Source organism: Bos mutus, chromosome 4, assembly GCF_027580195.1.
Source record: "Bos mutus isolate GX-2022 chromosome 4, NWIPB_WYAK_1.1, whole genome shotgun sequence".
NCBI lineage: Eukaryota > Metazoa > Chordata > Mammalia > Artiodactyla > Bovidae > Bos > Bos mutus.
The window spans coordinates 50,173,911-50,197,246 of record NC_091620.1 but is presented as its reverse complement, the minus strand read 5'-3'; the positions used below and the strand labels follow the sequence as shown (position 1 = coordinate 50,197,246).

Below are 23,336 nucleotides of genomic sequence, written 5' to 3'. Positions count from 1 at the left end.
TTCCCAAGCTAGCTGCCTGGGCCTCTGGGTTCGCTTCTGCTTAGTAGGACCGCAGAGATGCTCCCAGCCTCCCTGCCCCTCCCCTGGCCCCTGTGTCCCACTGTCCAGCCATGTTGAATATGTGTATCCTGACTTTTCCTACAATGGCAAATATTGTATATTTGAACACGATTTTTTTTTTTTTTTTTTTTTTTGGTCATTTATATAGTCTTGGAGCTCATTTGTAAGGCAATGTCCTGACTTGGGAAGGATGTGTTAATGGGGTGGCTTTGTAGCATGGTGTGTTGTCTTGAGCTAACTCTATAGCTGGTGAGGGGACTGATGCCCTCGCCAGCGCTCTTCATCTCCTGTGTTGTCCTGTGTCCCCCCTCATCCCTCTCAGCTCTAGCCTGGGCTTCCAGGAACGGGAAGGTACATTTTCCTACACTTTCCGTCTTGCCCAGTTAACAGTGTTTTATGTAACAGAAAAATAAAGATGCTTGATGACAAAGAACTGTGGACTGCCTTATCTGGGAGTTGCAGTGTGCTGGGGAAGAGAGGGTGAAGCATGTCTGGAGAGCAAGCCCTGGCTAGGTCTGTATGGCCAAAGGGGCTTTGGGACAGCAAAAATGGAAGGAGGGATAGGGTTCAAGTGCTGGTTGCCATGTATTAGTGTATATGCCTGTTGAATCCCTTTTTGCGTGGATCGCTATGGAGATTTATATAGGTGTGTGTGTACCTCTTTGTGTGTCTATTTTTGTGAGTCCACAATTGTATGTATTTCTGTGTCCATAATTGTGTGCACACATTTCTGTGTGTCCATAATTGTACATGTACATTTCTCTGTGTGGAGATTTTTGTCTGGTTTGGGTGTGTATACAAACATCTTCCAGATCCCTTGAAAACGGAAATCTTCGACTGATACATTATAGTCTATTCTATGAACCTCCCCCAAACCCTCCATGGATTCCACCCTTTCCTCTAAGGTTATAGAGCGGGTTCCAAAAGGTATATCGTCCTGCGACTGTTTCCGAATTCCCCAGGAGCCCTGAACCCGGCCCGGGAAAGGACGCAAGATTCAGGGCCTCTGATGCCGCCCCCAGCCCCACATTCAGGAAAAGCGAGGTGGCCCCAGAACCCAGCACTGAAGCTAAGGGGTAGAAGGGGCACTGGCCGCAGACCCCGCTGCGAAACCCTGGCAAGGGCGTCTGGATGCGGAAAAATGAGGAGCTGGGGAAGGGGCGAGGGGCGGTGGGGACAGCGCAGAACAGTGGCAGCTCGCAGGCGAAGACCTCGACTCCCGTCTCCTGCTTGGGTTGGACCGGCTTCTTATTACTCTTTTAATAAACCCCGGCACAACTGGGTCTGTAAAACCTGCGGCCCCAAGTCGGGGCCGCCTCGGTGGTAAGATGGCGCCGGTGTAGGAGCTGCCTCCTCTTAGTGATGGGGAAAGGGTCATAAATCCGTTGTTGTTTATGAAAATTTACAACTTTGCAATACAACTTTATGAGTTGTTCGGCCCTTCCATTGGCCGCTGTCGGTCATGTGGATGGGAACCGTGAACATGAACTTTTTTATAATTTCCCTTGCGAGAATAGAGCCGCATTCTTTTGCTCCGCTCCGTCCTGCCTGCTTCGGAGCTCAGCCTTCCAGCCAGGCTCGGCTGTGCTTTGTCCAGCGATGGCGAGCGAGACGAGGCCCCGGCCCGGCCCGGCCCGGCCGCTCCCGCTGGAGGTGGGGTGTGCCCAGTTCCCGGCGCCGCGGCGGTCGCTTTGCAACTCGCAACCTGGCTAATTTCCTGCGTCCTCTAGCACCACGAAGGACAATTCGTCTCCCCGGGCTGCCCAAGCGACAGCTGTCAGAGGGACTGGAGCTTCTGGGAACCGCCATCTGAAGGTGAGACACGTGGGGAGATAGGAGCAAAGGTGGTGAGAAGGCAGCGGGCGCCGGCGGCATTGGGGGAGGGCACCCCAGGGCGGCGCTGAAAGGGGGCAGACCTAACCCTCTCCCACACACTCACCTGATCACACACGCACCCCCCATCACACACACACACACACACACACACACACACACCCTCCCTCTCCTTTCCCGCGCGTGCTCACCTTGGCAGTCGGTGCCCTCCTTCCTTCCATGCCATAGCTCCCTGGCACGGGGCAGCAGCAGCTGAGGGCTTCTCTCTCCCATTCCCCAGCGACCTCGCAGAGCCCCCAAAAGGAAATGACCCTGCACCCTGCGTTCCCCGACAGCCTCCCGGGTTTGGATTTTTTTCATTCATGACCCAATTGGCCGGATTGAATCCCCCCAATAACTGGAGACAGTTCCCGAGGTGGGAAGATGGTAAGAGAGGAAGGCAAAGTGAATTCATCGACAGGAGTTTTTATCATAGTATCTTCTATTCCTTGGGAAGCGGTTTCTAGAGAGTAAAGGTAGAATAAGCAAAAAACCAAAAACTTACTAATTCAGCCAGAGTCCTCTGCTGAGTGCCTGCTTCGCTTCGCGTGGTTTTCCGATGAGAGAGATGTCAGGAGCGCGCGGGGAGAGGGAACAGGTTCGTGGGTGGAATTCTGTGTTGAAGGAGAGGATGGGGTTAATTGTTGGGTGTTGCTTGGCGGGAAGTTTCGGTGCAGAGGATGTAGTGGTGTTATTGTGAGTGGCAGGGGCCGCAGCTAAGGTTGAAGGAAGGACACAAACCGAGTCTGGGCGATAGGGGGACCCTCCCACCCCCAACCACCTCGGCGCAGCGGGCTGACTGGCGACGGCGCTCCCCATCTCCAGAGAGAGCTGGGAGAGGACTGTGCAGCCGCCTGGGATGAGGCACGGAGGGTGCGGCGGGCGTGGGCTTGAAGGAGCCCCGTGGCGCAGAGCTGACTTGGCCTAGGTGAACCTCGGCCAGATTTGTCCCGGTAGCTTCCTGGGACAGCGAAATGACCCTGTGGTTCTGGGCCCGAGTTCTTTTTGTTTGTTTGATTTTGGTGGTTATTGTTTTCCCCACCTTAAGATAATGCCTTGGTATGCATTCGATACTTGAGAAGGGTCTGTGGACCTTGGGGACTTCCACTCGCGCCGGGGGTGGGGCGGGACGCGCTGGGGCGGATAAAGCGGCGTATTTGCATCGCGGGGCCGTGGGCTGCCCGACTGCGGCTGCCGCGGGCAGATAATTTATTGCGACCGTGCCGGGCGCTCGCTGCTGCCACGCTGTGGCCATCTCCGGAACCGACGCCAATAGCAGTCCCGCGTCTTGCAGCCTGGCGCGACTGCTGCGCGGGCCCCTCAGAGATTTCCAAGCAACCCTAGGAGAGGGGGGCGAGGGAGGACCTGAAGGGCGGCCTCCCAGGGCCTGACTGGCCGGGAACCTCCCCCGCCTTGACCGCCCTTGACGGGAGCTGGACGCCTGACTAGACTCGGGTCCTGCTCCCACCCAGCAACCATGGAGACTGGTCGCACAGGCCGCCTGGCACGTCATGGCTGCTTCTCTCCAAACTGCGCGTTCCAAGGCGCCCCAGGGGTGCACGCTGGTTTCGGGAAACGCGCCCGCTTTGGGATTTAGAAATTGGAGCTATCACTCGTAGTCCTGGGGCCTGCAGGCCTGACTGGCTATGGCAAGGAAGGCGGGCTTTGGCTCCACGCGAGGGCCTGTGACAGGCAGAGGCCGCACCTGTGTGCTATGGGCTCTGGCCTGGGCCAGGGAGTCCAGTGGACTCGGGGGCCCCGAAGGAGCCCCCCGCACGACAGCAGGCCTCCCTCCACACCCGCGGAGGTCGAGGAGCTCAGTGGGCAGCCCAGGAAAAGGGCGAAATGTGAGGCTCTGCTCACCATCCCGTCCGCCTTGAAAAGCAGCTGAAAGGTAAGTGGGTTTTCTGTGTGGCTTTGACCGAGGAAAGAGCCCTGGTGGCCATTCTCACCTTCCCAGGAGAGGCTCCCTCCAGCGTCTGGGGCTTCTATTCTTGCCTGAAAGGAGCGCTCTCGGGCGCGCGCGCTCTCTCTCTCTCTCTCTATATATATATGCAGCTAATGCTGGTTGGAGAAATAAATTGGGCAGCTGCCAACATGATATGTACTAGCCTTGGCTAACATCTAGAGATTTCAGTGTAATATATTTTTTCCATCTTAGTGCCTATAGAAGCTAGAAATACGCTGTTTTGCTGTTAGCTGACAGATCAAATATTTTGTTGACCGAGACAATGATTAGATCGAGAATCCAGGTCAAACCATAACAGATACTAATAATAGTAGTAAATTGCTCCCAGCCCCAACACTATGTGGAACCTAGAGGAATAAAGCAGACATTATGAATATAAACATTTATCAACATCTCCAAATGATTATTTTCGTCTTAATAACTTGCTTGAAATCACTGTCATCTGATGGCGTTGTTTAAAGAACAACTCAAACGTTTTCTTCTAACACAGCTTTTTTTTAAAAATTTCAACTCTCGAGTTTTAATTTTCACCTATCAGATCCTTTTCCTAAAGAAATTTGAGGGCAAGTTAAAATTATATCCTGTCTTACCAGGCCCTTATTTATATATGCAACAGAGAAACTTTCCCAGGTTCAATTGATTGGGGCGCAGGCAGAAGGCATCTGGGTGCAGCCCCCATTCAGTGGGCAGCAGCTGATTTCAGGGATGCACCATAGTCTCTGGGGAGGCCAATCAGAGCCCAGTCTTTTCTCAAATTTTTTTCCTTGGGGGAAGTGAGGGGAAAAAATTGAAAAGCAAGAAAGAGATTAAGGAAGTCGTTGCCAGATTCCTAGGGGGCCCTTACCACCCCCCCAAGTTCTGAACCCCATCAGCCTGCATTCACCAGTTTTACAGATCTTATAAACACCCTCCGGAAATTCAACTAAATCATATAAATAAGTCTTTCTTCAAGCTGCACAGAATTGAGGACTTTAAAGCTAATTCAAGGGTTTTACAAGCCTAACAAATACAGTTGTAAAAATGCCACTGGAATGATACCACATTTTACAAAATGAGATTGATCTATGCACTGTAAAAGTCAACTATCTTGAAGGCACAGCTCTCAGGCAAGAGAGCACAGCCCAGGACAGGCTTTTCATGTCCTGTCTGGGGAAGGCCAGGCCTGCGACTGTGGTGAACGCAATTCAGATAATTTCTGGACCTGAGGAGACAACTGTTTCTGGTTCTGGAGCACAGTGGGTGGCAGGTTCCCCCAAAGTCCCAGAAAAGGCAGGAAAAGGGGATATCCCAGGACAGTGCCCTTTGGACAAGTGGCCCAGAAACCAATCACATTCGTTATTGCCACCACCTTGGGCCAGCAGAGCTGCCCTCTCTGCTGGGTTGAGCCAGGCACCCTGGGTCACGAGCATCTCTGAAATGAGGGCAGAGATTCCACATCTGGACCTGTCTCATCTCTGCCACCCACCCCGGAGCACGAGAGGGGAGCAGGTCCTAGGGCTGGCTTTGGAACTCAGTCTCACAGCTATTCCTCTGTAGATTCCTTTCTCGTTGAAACCAGTGGTTTCCAGCCTCTGCGTTCCTGGGTTCAGAGGCACCCAGAGTGGGGCTCACAGCTTGTGTGTGTGTGTGTGTGTGTGTGTGTGTGTGTGTCTGTGTGTGCGTGCGCTTTGAGGCCAGGCAATAGCTGGCCATTGTAAGGAGGCCTCTGGAGATGCAAAGGAGACATGTTGTACGTGGGAGTAGGGGGCCGGCAGGGGAAGAGACTAGCCTGATCCTAGTCCTGGTTGGCTCGAGGTGAGCCTTTCCCTTTGGTGGTGAGGCCCAGGCCCTTGGTGGGAGTGGGGAAAGAGAGAAGGAGATGATGCACCGATTCCTAAGGCATAGGAGAGAAGAACTGGGGCGAAGGCCTGGTTTCTCAGATCCCTTCTCCATCTCGGTAACCCGCACCCACGGGGAGAGGAGTGCAGGGGGAGGGGCAAACTCAGGGCCCTGCCGGTAGGGCAGGCCCGCCGGAGTAGAGCCATCCTTGTCACCGCCCCTCCCGGCGCGGGGCTGTCAGGTTTCCTGTTTGGAGAGAAAAACCAGCAAAATCCAACAAGGCAAAAGGGAAGGAGCAAAGAGCGGGCCTGTTGGGGCCTTTGCGGCCGCCGGGACACCAATGCCCCTACCACGGGCCGATCCGCAAGCCCCTGCCCGGGCTGTGCCCGCCGCCAGCGTTGGGGGAGAGAGCCGGGCGGGTTGGTTGTGCGCGCCCATTAATCTGCCGGGCGGGCGGGCGGCGGGCGGGCGGGCGGACTGGGGGCTGTTTGTAACTTTGCTGCCTCGGTCGCCGCGGTCCCCGGGGAGCGGGCTCCGGCGTTCGCTCCCATTGGCCGCCGCCGCGTCAGCTGGTGCGATTTGCTGCTGTCGCTTTTGGCGTTCGGCCATCCAGAAACAAACCAGTTCGATGACTACTAATAGTTATAGCCAGATGTACTAATACACAACAAATCACAGTCCTGCAGAGGGGCGCGCAAATGAGTTCCTATTTTGTGAATCCCACTTTCCCCGGGAGCCTGCCCAGCGGCCAGGACTCCTTCTTGGGCCAGCTGCCCCTCTATCCGGCCGGCTATGACGCGCTAAGGCCCTTCCCGGCCTCGTACGGGGCGTCGAGCCTCCCGGACAAGACGTACACCTCACCTTGTTTCTACCAACAGTCCAACTCGGTCCTGGCCTGCAACCGGGCATCCTACGAGTACGGGGCCTCATGTTTCTATTCTGATAAGGACCTCAGTGGCGCCTCGCCCTCGGGCAGTGGCAAACAGAGGGGCCCCGGGGACTACCTGCACTTTTCTCCCGAGCAGCAGTACAAACCCGACAGCAGCAGCGTGCCGGGCAAAGCCCTCCATGACGAAGGCACCGACCGGAAGTACACGAGCCCTGTTTACCCCTGGATGCAGCGGATGAACTCCTGCGCGGGTAAGGTGTTTCCCTGCAGCCCCTCAAAGAGTGTGGAGGGAGACGGGGAAGGAGGCAGGGAAAAGAAGGAAGGAAGGAGGAGACAGTAGAAAGAGGACATAGAAAGAAGGGAGGAAAGAATGAACAAAGTTTCTTTGGTTTTTAAAAAAAGAGTTTTTTTTTTTTTTTTTTTAAATAAAAAAACCCAACCCATTCCCAATGGGACAATCAGGCTGTGAAAGAGTGAAGGCAGGGCCCAAGTGCCCATGTAAGGTGACACCTTAGGGGAGCGTGGGTGGGGGTCACTCCACGCTGTGTGAAACCCAGTGACAGGGGCAATCTGAAGAGAGAGCAAGGCTGGATGGGAGAGTGCGCCTGCCCACCCTGCACCCTGGTAATACCCTGCTCAGTCCCCTAGTCCTGATGGCCTTCTGCACCCGTCCTGAGAACGCCTCTTTCCCTCACTGTCTCCTCACCTTTCTGCCCTTCAGAAACCCATCTAGAAAGAGGCCCTCATTTGGCCCCTTGCAGTGTCTCCCCAAAGCCTTGGAGGGCCACATCCCCGGCCTCAGGATTTTTCCGCTCTCTCCTCCCTCCCCTCCTCCCCCCTCCACTCAACTGCTCACTCACAGCCAACTTCTGCCTCCTTCTGAGGCCCTGCCTGAGTCTCACACACCCAACTTGGGGGGAGCCCCCAACCCATGGGTCTTTTTGGCATCAGAATAGATAGCCCATCACAGCCCTACATTCTAGAAGCCCCAGATGGCCCATATCTCCATCTCTTTGCCCCTGATTTCCAAAACTCCACAGGGAATTCTTGGAGAAGGAAGGAGCCTAATGCGGATTTTAAAACTTACAGTCTTTTGCTTTAAAATTCATTTGTGTTTTCAAGAGCTCTGCTTTTCTCAGAAGGGCCATACAATGGGAAGGCATTTGCGAAGATCTAAGAGGGCTGACCATTTAAAATTTTCCAAAAAGTATATTGTGTCCTGAAGTGCTGACCACAGTAATAACTCCACAGAGGTCAGTGTGTGAATTCGGAGTGTGTACCCTACTCACAGGGTTCCATACCCATCATTTCCAGACACACACACTGTACCCTCACAAAACAGGCTCAGGTGCCCGGATTTAAGAATGCTGTTCTATTCTTTTTTCTTGTAATATTTTTACTGACCAGATTTTGCAAAAACAATCATTTCCCACCCTAAGTCGTTTTAGGTGGAAAATATCTCGCTTGGTATGAAATAATCTTCTCCTATCCAGTCCGCTTTCGGCCCCAGACATAGTGGGAGAGGCGGGTGGTTTCCAGCCCCGAGGCCAGAGCGTGGGGCTCAGGGCTGACTGGTCAGGGTGCCTGGATCCTGGCTTACTGGCGTCCGGCCATTTCTGCCCGCAGGTGCTGTGTATGGGAGTCACGGGCGCCGAGGCCGCCAGACCTACACGCGCTACCAGACGCTGGAGCTGGAGAAGGAGTTCCACTTCAACCGCTACCTGACGCGGCGCCGCCGCATCGAAATAGCCAACGCGCTCTGCCTCACCGAGCGCCAGATCAAGATCTGGTTCCAGAACCGCCGCATGAAGTGGAAAAAGGAAAATAAACTCATCAATTCCACACAACCCAGCGGGGAGGACGCTGAGGCAAAGGCAGGCGAATAGACGCCTGGGCAGGACCAGGCCCGCGCCGCAACCTCCCTTGGCTTTGCCCCCTTGCCTTCGCCTGCTCCCCAACTTTCTTCCCGCCTGCTCTCACCCGGGGGGCTTTCGAAGCTTCAGGGGAGCCCGGCGCTTTGCAAACGCCTGAGCATTTATTTCTTACAAGGAAAAAAAAAAAAAAAAATCCCACACAGCCAATCCCAGCGGTAGAACGAGGCGCACTGCACACACAGTCCCGATCTCCCAGGCTGCCCAAGCCGGATCCGGATCTCCGGGCCCGCCCCGAATCCGTCCCGGGCTCTTGTTGTTAGCGCCTCTGCACGTCCCTGAGCTCGGGTCGCAGGGTTGCTGGAGAGGAAAGAACCCGGGGACCGAGCCCGTTTTGGTGTCTGGGCGTTTCCGCCTCAGTTCCTCGCCAAGTCCCAGAGATCTTGATCACTAAATCAACCCCGACCACTGGGAAGAGGGGGCCTAAAGTCTGGGGCCCCAGCTCTGCCGTGGCCTTCCAGGCCGTCCCCAGACAGGAAGACGCGCGAGGAACAAAGGGAGACGGAGAGAGCCTTGTGTCTCGGCCCTGCGCGCAACCGTCCGTGGAAAAGAAACAGCCTCAGCCCAGCCGAGCCAACCTGGGCACGGATGGAACTTCACAGCCCTGGAAGCGACTGGGCTCCCCGAAGGCTCTGAGCTCCGGATTCCGGCTCCCCACCTCCGATAGCGCCGGCGCTGCCACCACAGCAGCTTTCAGAACCTAAGGAGACGGCCCAGAGCCATGGGAGCAGCGAGAGTCCTGTTTTTCAAATGTGCCAGAGGTGCCTGAGATGCTTGGCCTCCATCGGGGAGACTCCCCTGCCTCGCCTTTAGGCTATATTTGTGATTTACTTTCGTCTTTCAGAACCCAGAAAGATAACCACGGAGGTACTAGGCACTGCCACAAAATGCTTTCATTAGCGCCCTCATTTTACTCCTGGAGGTCTAAGCAAGACCCTAATAATTTGACCCACGTATCCCCAGCCCCAAACAGCTTCTGTGGCTGTGAGGAGCCTGGGCCCACTCTCTGGGTTCACGGAGAACCCTTCGACTTGGGGCCGGGTTGGCTGGAGGAAAGGGACTGGGTGGTGAAGATTCTCCAAGCTGGATACTCAAAGCAAATCAAATAGCAAACTAATGACAGGAGAACCATATTTACACGCAAGAAAAATCGACTCTGGTTATAAAAGTGTATGGAATTTGACCTCGCCTCGGAGAAACACTACACAAAAGCTATCTTTAATAGACGCCTGTCATTTAAGAGCGGCAGGGACACTGCCCCTCACGCGCTCGAAAAAACAGAGCCATAATTGTAACTGCTGCTGCGGGTAGGATTTATTTCTCCAATTGGCTAAATGGCCTCCCCCCCTTCCCCGAAGGTGATATCTGTGTTTTCAAATTTCAGAGCTGTCGGCACGATGGGCAGAACCGACCCCAATCTCGCCACAAAAATAAGAGGGGCTACACAGCGGGGAAATAAAGTTGTTGTAAATAAAATTCAAGTCACCATCTTCCCCCAGTCCTCTGCATCCTCGCCGGGCACGCGATCGGCAGCTGACGGCCTCACAATTGGTACATCCTAATGGAACTGCGAGGGAAATGCAATAATTTTGCCATAATGGGCTGTAACCTCAATTCGACCCCGGCCCTCGCAGCCCCGGGTCGGAAGCGGAGCGATGCGCTCTGCCTCCAGCGGGTGGCGCTCGAGTCCGACTGAACGACGGCGGCGGGCGGCGGGCGGCGGGCGGCGGGCACGCGCCTGGGGCGCGCGCGCCACCCCTCTCGCCTCCACCCAACTCCCCCATTAGTGCACGAGTTTACCTCTAGAGGTCATCAGGCAGGATTTACGACTGGACAACAAAAGCACGTGATTCGAAGTCGTACCCCATATTTGGGTGCCTACGTAGGAGGGAACCAAGTACATGTCCCAGTCATTTCCATAATTCATCATAAATTGTGCAAGGGTGCTATAGACGCACAAACGACCGCGAGCCACAAATCAAGCACACATATCAAAAAACAAATGAGCTCTTATTTTGTAAACTCATTTTGCGGTCGCTATCCAAATGGCCCGGACTACCAGTTGCATAATTATGGAGATCATAGTTCCGTGAGCGAGCAATTCAGGGACTCGGCGAGCATGCACTCCGGCAGGTACGGCTACGGCTACAATGGCATGGATCTCAGCGTCGGCCGCTCGGGCTCCGGCCACTTTGGCTCCGGGGAGCGCGCCCGCAGCTACGCGGCCGGCGCCAGCGCGGCGCCCGCCGAGCCCAGGTACAGCCAGCCGGCCACGTCCACGCACTCGCCTCCGCCCGACCCGCTACCCTGCTCCGCCGTGGCCCCTTCGCCCGGCAGCGACAGCCACCACGGCGGGAAAAACTCCCTGGGCAACTCCAGCGGCGCCTCGGCCAACGCCGGCAGCACCCACATCAGCAGCAGAGAGGGGGTTGGCACGGCGTCCGGAGCCGAGGAGGACGCCCCCGCCAGCAGCGAGCAGGCGAGCGCGCAGAGCGAGCCGAGCCCGGCGCCGCCCGCCCAACCCCAGATCTACCCCTGGATGCGCAAGCTGCACATAAGTCATGGTAAAGCCAGCCTTTTCCTAAATCCAGCCGCGGGGGTGCGACTCTCGGTCCCCCTCCCATCTCCTTTACCGCCCTCTCTCTCCCGGTCTCTCTCCTGGTTTCCCCTCTCCCAACCCGGTGGAGCCTCTCCCCGCCGTTCTCCTTCCCCTGCCTTCCTTCTTCCTCCTTCTCTTTGAAGCGCTGGGCGCTCACGAATTGGGGGTTGGGGGGAGAGGGGCCGTTGGCCAGGCAAGTTTAGACGTTGAAAGAGGGGGAAAAGGAAAAACAAAAACATATCGAACCCCAGCGCCTCAGAACGCACTGACGGGTCAGGCCAGTCAAGCAGGGAGCAGAGGGGTAGAGGATGGCAGTAGGAGCCGTGAATCGGGCTTGTCAGGGCGGATAATTTATGAGGAGGGCTACGCTGGGGAAACAGCGTTACTAATTAGAGTCCCCGAAAAGGGGCTTGGTGGGGGGGATCATCGAGGCGAGAGCTGGCGAGATGCTGAAATTTGGGCGCAGGAGGAAGAGCAAGAAAGGAAAGGGAAGAAGAAGGGGGGTGAAAAAAAGGCAGGCGCCCCAAGCGTGCAGGCTGGAACAGGAGGCGCCTCGCGGGGCTGGAACTTTGAGGGTGACCTGGAGGCCACTTGGGCGCTCAGAAAAGGGCCTTGCTTTGGTGGGTGTCTGAGTGTCAGGCAGCCTGAGAGGGCTGTGCCCTGCCTCGGGACGCCAGAGGCAGGTCCAAAGGGCAGGAGAGGGACGGGGGAAAGCCGGGTGATCCTCCGGGGAGCGGCTTCAACCTCGGGTGGGCCGATTGTTCCCAGAGTCCAAACCGTATTGTTTTCTCTCTAGGAAGGAAGAGGGAAGGAAATTCGGGAGGGGTGGGTGGGCGGGCGAGGAGGGAGGACTTGTTGAGCATTTTTCCCCTGTTCCCTGTCCAGGACCCTGGCAGTTCCAGCTGGCAGACTTTTTGGTAGCCAGAGGCTGAGGAGTGGGTGGCTAAACCCCTGACTTTTCTGTTGCAGACAACATAGGCGGCCCGGAAGGCAAAAGGGCCCGAACGGCCTACACGCGCTACCAGACCCTGGAGCTGGAGAAGGAGTTCCACTTCAACCGCTACCTGACCCGCCGAAGAAGGATTGAAATAGCACATGCTCTTTGCCTCTCGGAGAGACAAATTAAAATCTGGTTCCAAAACCGGAGAATGAAGTGGAAAAAAGATAATAAGCTGAAAAGCATGAGCATGGCGGCGGCGGGAGGGGCCTTCCGCCCCTGAGTATTTGAGCGTTTAAAGTACTGAGCAGTATTAGCGGATCCCGCGTAGTGTCAGTACTAAGGTGACTTTCTGAAATTCCCTTGTGTTCCTTCTGTGAAGAAGCCCTGTTCTCGTTGCTCTAATTCATCTTTTAATCATGAGCCTGTTTATTGCCATTATAGCGCCTGTATAAGTAGATATGCTTTCTGTTCATCTCTTTGTCCTGAATGGCTTTGTCTTGAAAAAAAAAAAATAGATGTTTTAACTTATTTATATGAAGCAAGCTGTGTTACTTGAAGTAACTATAACAAAAAAGAAAAGAGAAAAAAACACACAAAAAGTCCCCTTCGACCTCGTTTAGTGCCAATGTTGTGTGTCGCACTCGTTGTTTAACTGTGCATGTGAGTGGAAGTGTCCCTGTCTCAATAGCTCCAAGCTGTTAAAGATATTTTTATTCAAACTACCTATATTCCTTGTGTAATTAATGCTGTTGTAGAGGTGACTTGATGAGACACAACTTAACTTGTTCGACGTGTAGTGACTAGTGACTCTGTGACGAAAACTGTGACTCTGAGCGGTGTGTCCCTGCGTGCCTTTGTAGGACCCTTTGCACGAACTCTGGAAGTGGCTCTTATAAGCGCAGCTTCAGTGATGTATGTTTTTGTGAACAAAGTTACAAATATTGTCCAAGTCTGGCTGTTTAAGCAAACTGTGATCAGCTTTTTTTTTTTTTTTTTTTTGGTATTTGTTTTTAAGGAAAAAAATACTGACTGGAAACAAAAAATAAACTTTCTATTGTAAGTTCTCTTGGTCTGGTTTGTGCCAAATAGCAAGCGGCTCTTTCTGCTCTTCTGTCTGTTTGATGCGGGGAGGCAGTGAGTCTGTGGCTACCTGAGCAGCCTGCTTGTGCAAGAAGGACCTCAAATCAGCAGCCTGACCCGCGGCCTCCCTAGCTCTGACCCAGCAGAGTTCAGGGCAGGAGGTAGAAAAGCCTTAGGTGCTTGCAAAGCCTGAGTTTAACCTGCCCATTTCTGAGGAAACCAAGTTAACCGGCTGGGTACAAAAAAAAAGAAAAGAAAAAGGAGAAAAAACCCAGGGCTTTGTTAGCGGCCCTCAGGGGCCCACACAGTTGCTGCCTCTCTCTGAAGGCCATCCTAGGCCTCCACTTGCTGAAAAGGCTGCTGTGTCAAGTTGTGGCCCTTTACCCCTAAACCACCCAGGCACCCTTTCCCACTCCTCACCCTCCTGAACCCAGTTGGCTTCTTTTGCTACAATTAATTTGCTACAAATGGAAGGTACTTACCCCATCCTAGCTTGAGTGGGAAACTCCTCAGAGCAGCTAAAGCAGCAACTAGAGATTTGCACATTTACCGACTGCTTACACTGATGCCGTCTTTCCTTTTAAAAGTTATAAAACAGTAAACTTTATAAGCCTCAGTTCCGGCTATATGACATTTGGGTGCCAAATGAATAGGGTTTTGTCTATGAATTAGATCGTAAAATCATCCATAGCACAGACAGATCGGCTCACTGGCTATAAAACGTCACGTGGGGCCATTAAAGTAAGTTTTATGGTTTTGGGGAGTTGACATCCAACATTATATACCACATAACATATAATCTCACTGACGCTGGACTCCATTTGACTCTTTTGCAGGCTACGTGTGCCGCCTGGTCATTCAAATTGTCAATTTTAGGTCCAGAAGTGTCCACACCACAAGTTCTCAAAACTCTCTGAAAAATGGCTACCTCCGAGTTAAGGTAAGCTCTTCCCCTGAGCGCTTTCAAGTTTATTTGTACTCTGAAAACTTTCTTTCTCCATCTTTCTTTCTCTCTCTGGTTCAGTTAACTCTGGGGTTGCCTCAGAATTCCGAAGGGGAGAGCAGACTTTCCCTCGGCTCAAATGAGAAGAGCCAGGAGCTAGCTTCGGAGGCACCACGGTGCAAGGCGCCTGTGGCCGCGCCGCATCCCCAGGCCTAACTTTAATTGCTGCACCAGCGCGGATGTTAATGACTTCCGCTGCTCTCGCCGGCGTGCAAAAAGATGATTTTTGTGTGTGAGTGGGCCTGCATGTGGAGACTGGGCAGAGTCGCCCCCATCCCGGGACTGGCGGGCCGGGCTCTACGGGGTCTGCGGAGCCCTGGGTGGGGGCTGGGAGACCCGGGGGGGCGCGGGCCGCGGGCGCCGAGGCCGCGCTGCGCCCGGGCGCGCTGGGGAGTTTGAAAGAAAAGGCCGAGCAGGGCCGAGGAGGACTCTGGCGGGATTCCTTACGGGGCTGTGGCAATACGTCTTCGCGGGCCGGGGTCATTTGGCAGCATTGAATCGAGGCGACGGCCTTCAGGGCCGAGTCGCAGGCCGGCTCGGTAGAGCCCGAGCGTGGCAGGGGCCGGGGGCGGGGGCACACCTCCAGGCTGGGCCCCAGGGTTGCCAGGCCGAGTCCAGGCCGCGGGCACCCGCGGGACCCTGGGGACCACAGGTCCCCACCTGAGGGGAGGGCTCAGTATCTCCCGCCCCCCCCCCCGCAACCCGGGATGAGGCCCTGAACCTTGTTTGCCTGCACGTTCTTTTTATTTCGGTGAGATTGTTCTCACCCGCCTGTGAGTCTGAAGCAATAAACTTTATGGCCGGATTTAACTTTAGTCTTTGAATCCCCAGTCTAAATGAAAGGAGTTACAGAGCTTTCTTTTCTTCCGCCGTGCCTTTCTTCGCCCTCTCTTCTTTCCTTTTCCTCTCCTCCTCTGCAGAATTAAACCATCCAGGCACGGGACCCTCAAAAGGCAACTTAGCCATCTCCCTAGATAACACTTAAGATTAGAGAAATTTATTCCCCCTCAATATACAGGCAAACTCTCTGTTGCAAACTGTGCCCTGAAGTTTGGGGGGAAATCGAAGTGTCTTCAAGGCCCAACTTAAAAGCCCCTAGAGCCATTAGGTTGTTTTTCCTCACACATCATAAAGGGTACTTTAGGGGAGAAATTGGTCGTTTGTCAGTAGGAGACTTCCGCCTTTCTTTTGTTAGCTGCTCTTTCTGTTTGATCCCAGGAAATTTACATAATCTATGGTTTCCAAAACAGTTCCCAATATTGCACCAATGGGTGAGATAAATTTTTCCTGGGTACAGTTGCAGCTTGGTCTCAGCCACCCTTTCTGGACCCAACCCCCTACATTCTTCAGTGGCAAAGACATGACTGGGGACCCTGTGGCCTGTCTTGGGTCCTTTCTCTGAATGGGTACCCACAAGGGATTTAGCAGATTTTCCCCATCCTGGATGAAGAACTAAGCCAAATCCCCCAGTCCAGAAATGAAACAGAAATTGGGATCTTCTGTCTCCAAATGCTTTTCTCCTTAGGGAAATTTTCTGCAAGTGCTGACTGTAAAGTCCTTCAAGTGGAAACATTTAATGTGTAATTTGGAATTTCCACAAATTTTATTGTGCAGAGGCCACTTTCACTCAACCTAAGTCCAACAGATGTCCCCAAACTCAGAGGTCCAGAAAGCAAAACCTCAGAAGTTTTTTGAAAAATTGAAACCCTCCCACAGGTCCCACTCCTTTTGAGTAGTGGGAAGGCGAATCTCTGAAGTCCTTTCGTGTAATCTATTAAAGTGAGCATTGATAGTTAAGCACTTAGGAAGATGGGTCTGTATCTTAGAACCAGGATATTAACTTTATTTGGGTTGTCTTTTATTATATTATGTGTTTGTGAGAATTCTGGTGTCTTTGTTCTGCTGCTGTGAGTTTCAGGTTCTTTAATGGAAAACACTGGGTTAAGGTTTTACTTTGGTTACTCATTTGGTGATCCTGCATGAGTGATTTCTTGGTGACTAAAACTAGTGGCAGAAAAAAGAGGGATAGTGCTCCTGACAGGTTCATTTAGGTAACTTGCCTGGAGAAGTGTTCATACCACTTTCGTGATCACATCCCACCCTGGGGTGTGGGAATGGGCAGAAAGGCTCTGGACCAGTATCACACAATATGGGGGAATCTTTCCCATGCATTAAAAAAATATATGGGCTATAAATATTGTCAGCTTGCTTAATTCTGTCTATTGTAATTATCATAAAACTTTAGAGTTTAAGAGAGCAGGCCAACGCACATGGGGTTAAACGACTTTAAAAAATATAGCATCCAGTCAGACCTATGTGAGCGGTATTGGAGGAATTTTTTTTCTTCCTATTTTCATAGGAAGCATCATAAAGAGGATGGCTGGTTATCTGCTTGTTTTGTAGATAAAGTTGTTTTTTTCTTGTGCATTCTTTTGGGGTTGTTTTTGCAGAGGAACTTACCTAAGAAAAAAAATCTCTGTCACACTGAGGGCTTTATGAAGACATCTAGCCTCAGCCCATCGGCTGCAGTGTCTGTCTGTGATCCTAGCCTTGTAAAAGGAGAAGGCATCCGAAATGTGCCGGGGCCCATTTGTTTCTACAGGCTGAAGAGACAATATTTCCTGAAGTATAAATATAATAGGAAGCTTCTGGTCACACTTACTTAGGGGTTTGTTAGGGTTTCCATGGTCTAATTTCACAACATTATGCCAAGATTCCTCCCCCTCCCCAACTCTTTCCCCCTGCTTCATTGTTGGCGTTCTGAGAGAACAACACAGAAATTTCTACTAGAAACGGAATCATGTTCAGTTGTTGAGATGTGAAGAGTATTATATCCAAACAATTAATGAGGGAGAGCAAATTACATCCTAAAAGATAGGCTATTAAAGAGGAAAACAATTCTTTTAGCTTAAAAGGTGCCCTTCAAAGCCTCTCTCCCACCTTCACTCTGGAGTCTGTCTGAGGTTTGCCCACCATGGAGAGTGCAGAACATTGTGGGCGCCATACCTTTGGCTTCTAAGGCAGAACGTTTTTCAAGACAATGACAAAACTATACACGGGGCTTCCAGACTGGGCTGAGGGGGTCTGCCTAGGCTCCCACCCACATAGGAGAGGGGAGCCACAGTCCTAGCCATTCGAAACCCCAGGACTGGAAGGTCTGCCTAGGTCTGTTTTATTTGGTGTTTTTCCTGCAAAGAAAGCTGCCTTTCCCCCACCAGTTCCCCTCCCCACAAACCAGTCTTTTCAATAATAATATTTGTTATGAAGGTTATTGGGTAATTATTGCGATTTTGTGAAGCAGCCCTTGCTGGAGGTGAAGTCTGTCATCGCCTAACAAATGACGCCCGTGCAGTTCACTGCCGGGTTAAGTAAATGCAGAGAAGATAAATCTGCACACCCTAGGAATCGCCAGCAGAGCACGCTTTAGTACAAGTTCACAGTCAACTCTCCTGCCTGGGCCAGCTCTCCCAACAATTAGGGCTGCGTCTTTATTTTTAAATAAAGGAAAAGTCTCCAGCTTCCATTGCCTGTTTTCTCCCCATCTTCTTTTTTCTTTCACTTTTTGCGAGGGTCCCCTCGAAAAAGTCTTCTGCTCCAAATTTTCCTAGTAAATGAAATGATGAGTGATTTTAAAATAATCTCATTCCTATTTAAGTGATGACAAAAGGAGGCAGGAGGCTGATTCGACAGGAAATACAGTTAAAAACACACAAAAATATCCAATTCGCTCTCTTATTCCAAAAGGCAGTGGCAGAAGCAGGGCGTCCCTGGGCTCCTCCGGTTGTGGGGGCGCTTCCCCTTGAAAGAAGAGGCATAGATTTGTGTATCTTTGTGGTTGTAACAGCAGGTCAAAAAGTTGAGGGTCAAAAGTTTACATTGTGCAGCACTCTTAGTCATCTGTCCAGACAGAGTTTGATGTCAATGTTAGAGCTGCGATCTTGACTATCAGCACAAAAGATAAAATGGCTCGGAGTGACGCGTGTATCACGGTATGGACTCCAGGTGAACCCTAGTGGTTGAATGACCTCAATTACGAAGGAAAGGATAGAAAATTCCTCTTTTCAAGAGTAATACGTGCTGTTTTTCATCTTGAATTATCACTCCCATTCTAAGGGAATAGCAGCAGGTAAATAGGCATAGATTATTGAAACACCAACACTTAGATGCTGGAGAATCCAGGAATCTGTGGGTTTGTCTCAAAACAAAAAAGCTGAAAACTCAGTGGACCTTTAAAAAAATTATGTAGGAAGTTGCCAATGTTCCATCATACCTTCAGAGGGAAAAGAATGGAGAAGGAAACTTCCTCTCTTTGAAAACTGTCATGTTGATGGGCTAATTTTTTTTCCTTTTTAGTACCTATAATGATCCCTAAAAAGTGTGTGAAAACAAGGGCAAACACAGGCACTGATTACAAAATGTATCCTTTGCCATTTTCAAGCACAGAATGCTTTTTTTCTGAAACTTCCACTCACTAAATGCTAAGGGAAGGGGAGAAAGGAAGTGGAAACCCTCTACCTCCCCACCAATGAGAAAATGCTTATTGGTACCAGGAAAATATTCCTGTCGTCAAACGTTTTTCTTTATGCTTATTGTCAACCCTACACTGAACGGAAGAGAAATGCTACACTTTATGGGTGAATAAACTGTAAATAATATGCCATTTGGAAGGTGGAATCCACAAATGCCAGATCGCTTCATGAGACCACTGTGACAGACTTCTGTTCTCCAGAAAATACTCCTTAAAAATACATTTGGAGTAAAAGCTAAGGAGGGGGAAGCAAGCTAAGGAGGGAGGGCGGGAGAATAGGAAAGAAAGGGAATAGTGTGCGAGGGAAGCCAACTGGAACCATGCCTCGTGTGTGCGTTGCAGCTGGAGAGCTAAACAATATTTTATTTTTCATGCACCTATATTAACCTTAAGTGCTGGTGCCATTAGCATCTATTTTCTGGGGGACATGGTTTCCTTTTCTATGTATTGATCTTCAAGTAATCTATGAAGGGAAACAGAAGAGAAAGATGAAATTTTTTTCCCTAGGTTTTTCTTTTAACTTTGGAGATAAGCTAATTCAACTACTCAGAATATAGATCTTTGCAGGGACATTTAAGATCATCCCACTATAATCTGGTTGATTGGATTTGCTGGTGCCAGGTAACTTCAGTGGTATAAAGCAAATATTTCCCAAACACTGCCTTCCTGGAAGTAGTCAGATTGTTTCCACTGTGCAATGTGTAAAGTTTTCACTCTGGCCAAGAGCTTGAAGCCAAATGGGGGTGTGCCAGATGAGAACAGAGGAAAGGGAACAACTGTGGTGGCTGCTGTTACAGCAGCGAACACTTCACCACATCTGGGCCAGTGAGATGAAGAAAGCAGAAACCCCCTGTATTCCTCACAAAGACAGTTATGTGTCTCTTAGAGAAAACCTTGTTATTGGTTAAAAACGTTCCACACCTTAGGAACATGTCAGCTTCAAAAAATCACAGACACCTCTTAGCTAGTTTTTCAAGTCAAAGAAAAGGTACCTGCAGAACTTACCACATTTAGAGTGCTTACTTTTTTAAATTTGGACGATTTTAATCTTTAGGCCTCTGGCACAACCCTGCTTAAAATTGATATCTAATCCAAATATGAGTTTCATATGCCTTACGCCTGGGTTGTGTTCATTAGTATAAACTACTGTTAAGGAAATTACCCCCAAAACAATTGATTATCAAATGGCTGATAAAGTATTGCTTCTCCAAAATCCTATCGAGTATAGGTGGGGGGTGGGGGGAGCCCTCAAATGCCACCATCAGGCATTCTGAAATTCAGTACTCCTGAACGCTCCAGAGACGTGCTTCAGATAGCGAACAGTCAGTCTGAGGGACTCTAGCTCTAGAGAACAAAGGACAAATACAGTCAATACATTCCATAACGTTTACATTTCCTTTGCTTCCTCCCCACCCCCGCTCCCGCCTTGATTTTCCCTGAGAAGGAGTGACCTGGGCAAAGCACCCTGCTCTCTAAAAGGCACTGTATAGACCTTTTAGAAGCGCAAAGTCCAAGGCCGAGGTGAACTTCAGGTCAGCGCGTCTAACAAATATGAAAATGTCGGCTGGTGAAGGGCGCGCCTTGTGATTTAACAAAGACTGTCAATGTGTAAGATTAATAAGAAACAAAATGCACACGGTGTCACTGTTCGGTCACTTTGAAACTTGGGACAGGGTTGCATTCAAGAGGGAAGGCTGTTCCAAATATATTCAAAATAATTCAAATCAAATTCAAACTAAGCAGCAAAACACTGACTCCCTCTCACCCTCCCTTCTCCCTGGGACTCCCTTTGCTTTCCTTCTCCATTTGGGATTTGAGGACATGATGAAAAGTTATTTCACTTAATGGGATTTTAAGAAAGCTTTCGTTAGGAATATATGTTATCCTTGCACATGGAAATGAGGAACTATGCTTACCAGTTTCCCAAGAAAAGGATAACGCTTTCACCGTGCTTGGGACTGGAGCCAGTTGGTGTGCGAAGATTAGTATGCTCCCACTCGGCTTGATTTCAGGGCATCCCATCTTTTTCTGGGCAAGATTCTGCTGGTAAACTTCAGTTTATTTATTAATTGAGTTAGTTTCTTCCTGGCTTTATGTTGGTGTCTTGAATCTCATGTGAAAGCAAGAGATTTTTCTGTTTGTTTGTTTTTTCAAAAGATTATTTCATTCAGTGGAATGATGCTATGGCTTGCAAAGAGAGATTGTGGAAGGATCAAAAAAGGTACTGAGATTGTTTATTACAGCCATAAATCTTGCAGTAAAATGTCAAAATGTCGGTGTGCGAGATAACACTTGGTGGTCCTGGCTCCGTTTGTGTTTATGATAGGAACCACAGAGACAAGTTACAGGCCTTGGGGGGATTCTGTGTAAGCCCATCTTCCTAAAGGAATAGAGCCACACAAACACAGGCACAGTTAACTCGTTTAGGTTAACCATATACAAAACAGTGCCTGAGCCTCCTTAATACTTTTAAATAGAAACTGGGTAGAAGGTTCTGAGGCTAAACAACATGAATTTTGTGTTTTAGTATCTGTAAATAATATTGAACAGACATGGTTAAACCCTAGTCTGATGACACGAGGAGGGAAGTCAACATTTCCTTGTCAGGTTTTTTCTTCCCTGAAGCTTAGTGAGCAGTTTTGCTAATTACTTTATGTATGTATATATTATTCATGTTATATAGTATACATATGTATATATTATTTTTCCTTGCAGTCCAGAGATATTGGTTTAGGCAGTTCTATCACAGGCTAGATATTTCCCTTGAGTCTAAAGAGGATGTCTCAAGATTACACTCAGTGTTGATTTCTGTCTGTGGCTTAGGTTTCACTTGTAAAAATTTTTTAGGATGCCCATGTCGATGGACAACTCTCTTCAAATGTGGAAAACCCCTTTGTACCACTTCAGGATGACTGCAGCTAGAAAGCTAACATGGTCCCCTTTTAAACCTCTTTCCCTAAGTTAGTTTAAAGATTAGTCCCATATAATAGGCTTTATGTGGCTAGGCATTAAAGACTATCCATCAAATGGATATATTCCAGCATTTAGTAACTCATATGAGTAACCCATATAAATGAAAATAGAATTGAGATTCCTTTTTAAGTGTCTCCAGGCTTAGGCTGTAACTTTCCTTGTCTGCGTTCCAGACTGTTGTGAGAAGGCTGTTTATATTGCTCTTTGAAAAATCAACTAAGGTGCACCAGCTGAAAAATACTTGCTTTGCATGCCAGTATGAAAGTATTTTTAGAATGGTGACTATGGTACTTTGCACTGCTTTAATCTAGGTTGAAAAGAGGATCTAGGTGTGTCTATTACTCAGAACTATTACTCAGAAAAGGAAAGGGAAAGTATATACTGCGAGTAAGGCATCAGTATTTACTTCAAAGATCAACATTAGGTGGAATTAATAAGTAATTTATTTGTTAATAATGGCGTAATTAGTTTACCCATCAAATTTCAATTACCAAATGGCAGGCAACAGCCCTCTCTCTCCACTTTCCAGAGCTACTGACATCGTTAATATGCTAATTTTCAGCAATTCAGAAATTATAGATTATCTTTAAATATAACTTTAACGTCAGATACAGCCTGGAAAAGCAACACCCGAAGACAAAACAAAATTCTTAGCGGGAAAAAACCTGTCGGCACAATGCCTATGCTATCCTTAGCTTGTTTTTGCTTGGAGATTGTTCTGAAGTAGGAAATTGGTGGTCTCAATGGTGGATTTTGTGAAGACATCGTCGCTTCTATCTATCCCCACCCTTGGGCCACTCTCTCTCTCACAATCGCACCTACTACATTCGAGCATATTTAATTCTGAATCGACACTTCCATCAAATGAGACGCTATTAGGAAATTCTTGTTTTTCTTAGGAAATAACCAAATCAATTCTGCTTCTAAAAGGAAAAAAAAAACAAGCTAATCCGGTTGTACTGGAATAGTCTTGTTTCAAATCTAGGGGCCGATTTCCTTCAGCTGCTTACCCACCCACCCTTTTTGGCTCCTGCCTGACTTCTCAAACAAGGTACAACGGGCGCGGATGCGGTGAGCACGATGTGAGGAAGGAATCAGTTGGTGAGAAAACCGGTCTGTTGGCTCCATTCGTTTTATTCCGGGGCCAGGATGAAAAACGGAATACCACCCCCCTCGCCTTGGTCCCCACGCCATTCCCTCCCCTAGGCGGCCTCGAACTCTGGAGGACTCCAAACCAAGCTAGGCTGGGGCCCGAGGTCAGCGCTGGGCCGCGGCCGCATGCCTGCCCCGAGGCCTAGACCAGGGCAGGCGTAGGCTCGGTCCCGGCATGCGAGAGAACCAGAAGCCTGTGGGCCCCGAATTGCCAGCGGGACTCAAAGTTGGGGGGTTGGAGGACCAAAGCACCAGCTCCCTCCTTTCGGCTGAAGTGGGACAGCAGTATCCATCACCCGTCCGCGCGCTTCCTGATCCGGGTCCGCGCGCGCGGCGCGCACATTGGCGGGGGCGGGTCACGTGGAGGTACGGGGCGGGAGGCGCGCCGGCCGGGACAGAGGGCGCGCGCGCGCGGGGGAGGAGCGGCGCGAACTTCGGTGGCGTCGGCGGCGGAGGGAGGGGGAGGGGTGGGTGCTTGACAGCGGGGGAGGGGAAGGGAGAGGAGGAAGGGGGGATGGGAAA

The 23,336-nt window shown here is 50.5% G+C and overlaps 3 protein-coding genes and 1 long non-coding RNA gene across 6 annotated transcripts in view; 3 read left to right on the top strand and 1 right to left on the bottom strand.

Annotated features, from left to right (window-relative positions):
* Positions 1-310: 310 nt before the first annotated feature.
* Positions 311-3,955, bottom strand: LOC138987614 (uncharacterized). 2 transcript variants are annotated; one of them, XR_011463993.1, is made up of 3 exons: positions 3,885-3,955; positions 2,438-2,546; positions 311-1,869 (listed from the first exon to the last, which is right to left on the bottom strand). It is a non-coding gene; the product is annotated as an uncharacterized lncRNA (long non-coding RNA). The 2 variants fall into 2 exon arrangements; XR_011463994.1 differs by lacking the exon at positions 3,885-3,955 and adding an exon at positions 2,975-3,177.
* On the top strand, positions 3,201-8,494 carry HOXA6 (homeobox A6). The gene is made up of 2 exons (XM_005903684.3): positions 3,201-6,859; positions 8,235-8,494. The coding sequence occupies exons 1-2, from the start codon at positions 6,418-6,420 to the stop codon at positions 8,492-8,494; spliced, it is 702 nt and encodes a 233-aa protein (XP_005903746.1). The 5' UTR covers positions 3,201-6,417.
* Positions 8,495-10,538: 2,044 nt separating this feature from the next.
* Positions 10,539-23,173, top strand: HOXA5 (homeobox A5). 2 transcript variants are annotated; one of them, XR_011463991.1, is made up of 4 exons: positions 10,539-11,103; positions 12,108-12,419; positions 13,995-14,098; positions 22,648-23,173. XR_011463991.1 is itself a non-coding variant. In XM_070369463.1 (2 exons), exons 1-2 carry the CDS (start codon positions 10,542-10,544, stop codon positions 12,356-12,358), a joined length of 813 nt encoding a protein of 270 aa, XP_070225564.1. In that variant the 5' UTR covers positions 10,539-10,541; the 3' UTR covers positions 12,359-13,142. The 2 variants fall into 2 exon arrangements, 1 of the variants encoding a protein (XP_070225564.1); XM_070369463.1 differs by lacking the exons at positions 13,995-14,098; positions 22,648-23,173 and having other exon boundaries at positions 12,108-13,142.
* The window catches only part of HOXA3 (homeobox A3), a 31,444-nt gene continuing 22,188 nt past the window's right edge, over positions 14,081-23,336 (top strand). Inside the window, exon 1 of the mRNA XM_070369458.1 lies at positions 14,081-14,098. The gene's annotated coding sequence lies outside the window, so the exon portion shown is untranslated. The remainder of the gene's footprint in view (positions 14,099-23,336) is intronic.

Bases quoted from the DNA above. Each gene is read 5' to 3' on its own strand.
- HOXA5 (XM_070369463.1), top strand. From the start codon at position 10,542: ATGAGCTCTTATTTTGTAAACTCATTTTGCGGTCGCTATCCAAATGGC. The intron at 11,104-12,107 runs GTAAAGCCAGCC...TTTCTGTTGCAG, and splicing joins CAAGCTGCACATAAGTCATG to ACAACATAGGCGGCCCGGAA.
- HOXA6 (XM_005903684.3), top strand. From the start codon at position 6,418: ATGAGTTCCTATTTTGTGAATCCCACTTTCCCCGGGAGCCTGCCCAGC. The intron at 6,860-8,234 runs GTAAGGTGTTTC...TTCTGCCCGCAG, and splicing joins GCGGATGAACTCCTGCGCGG to GTGCTGTGTATGGGAGTCAC.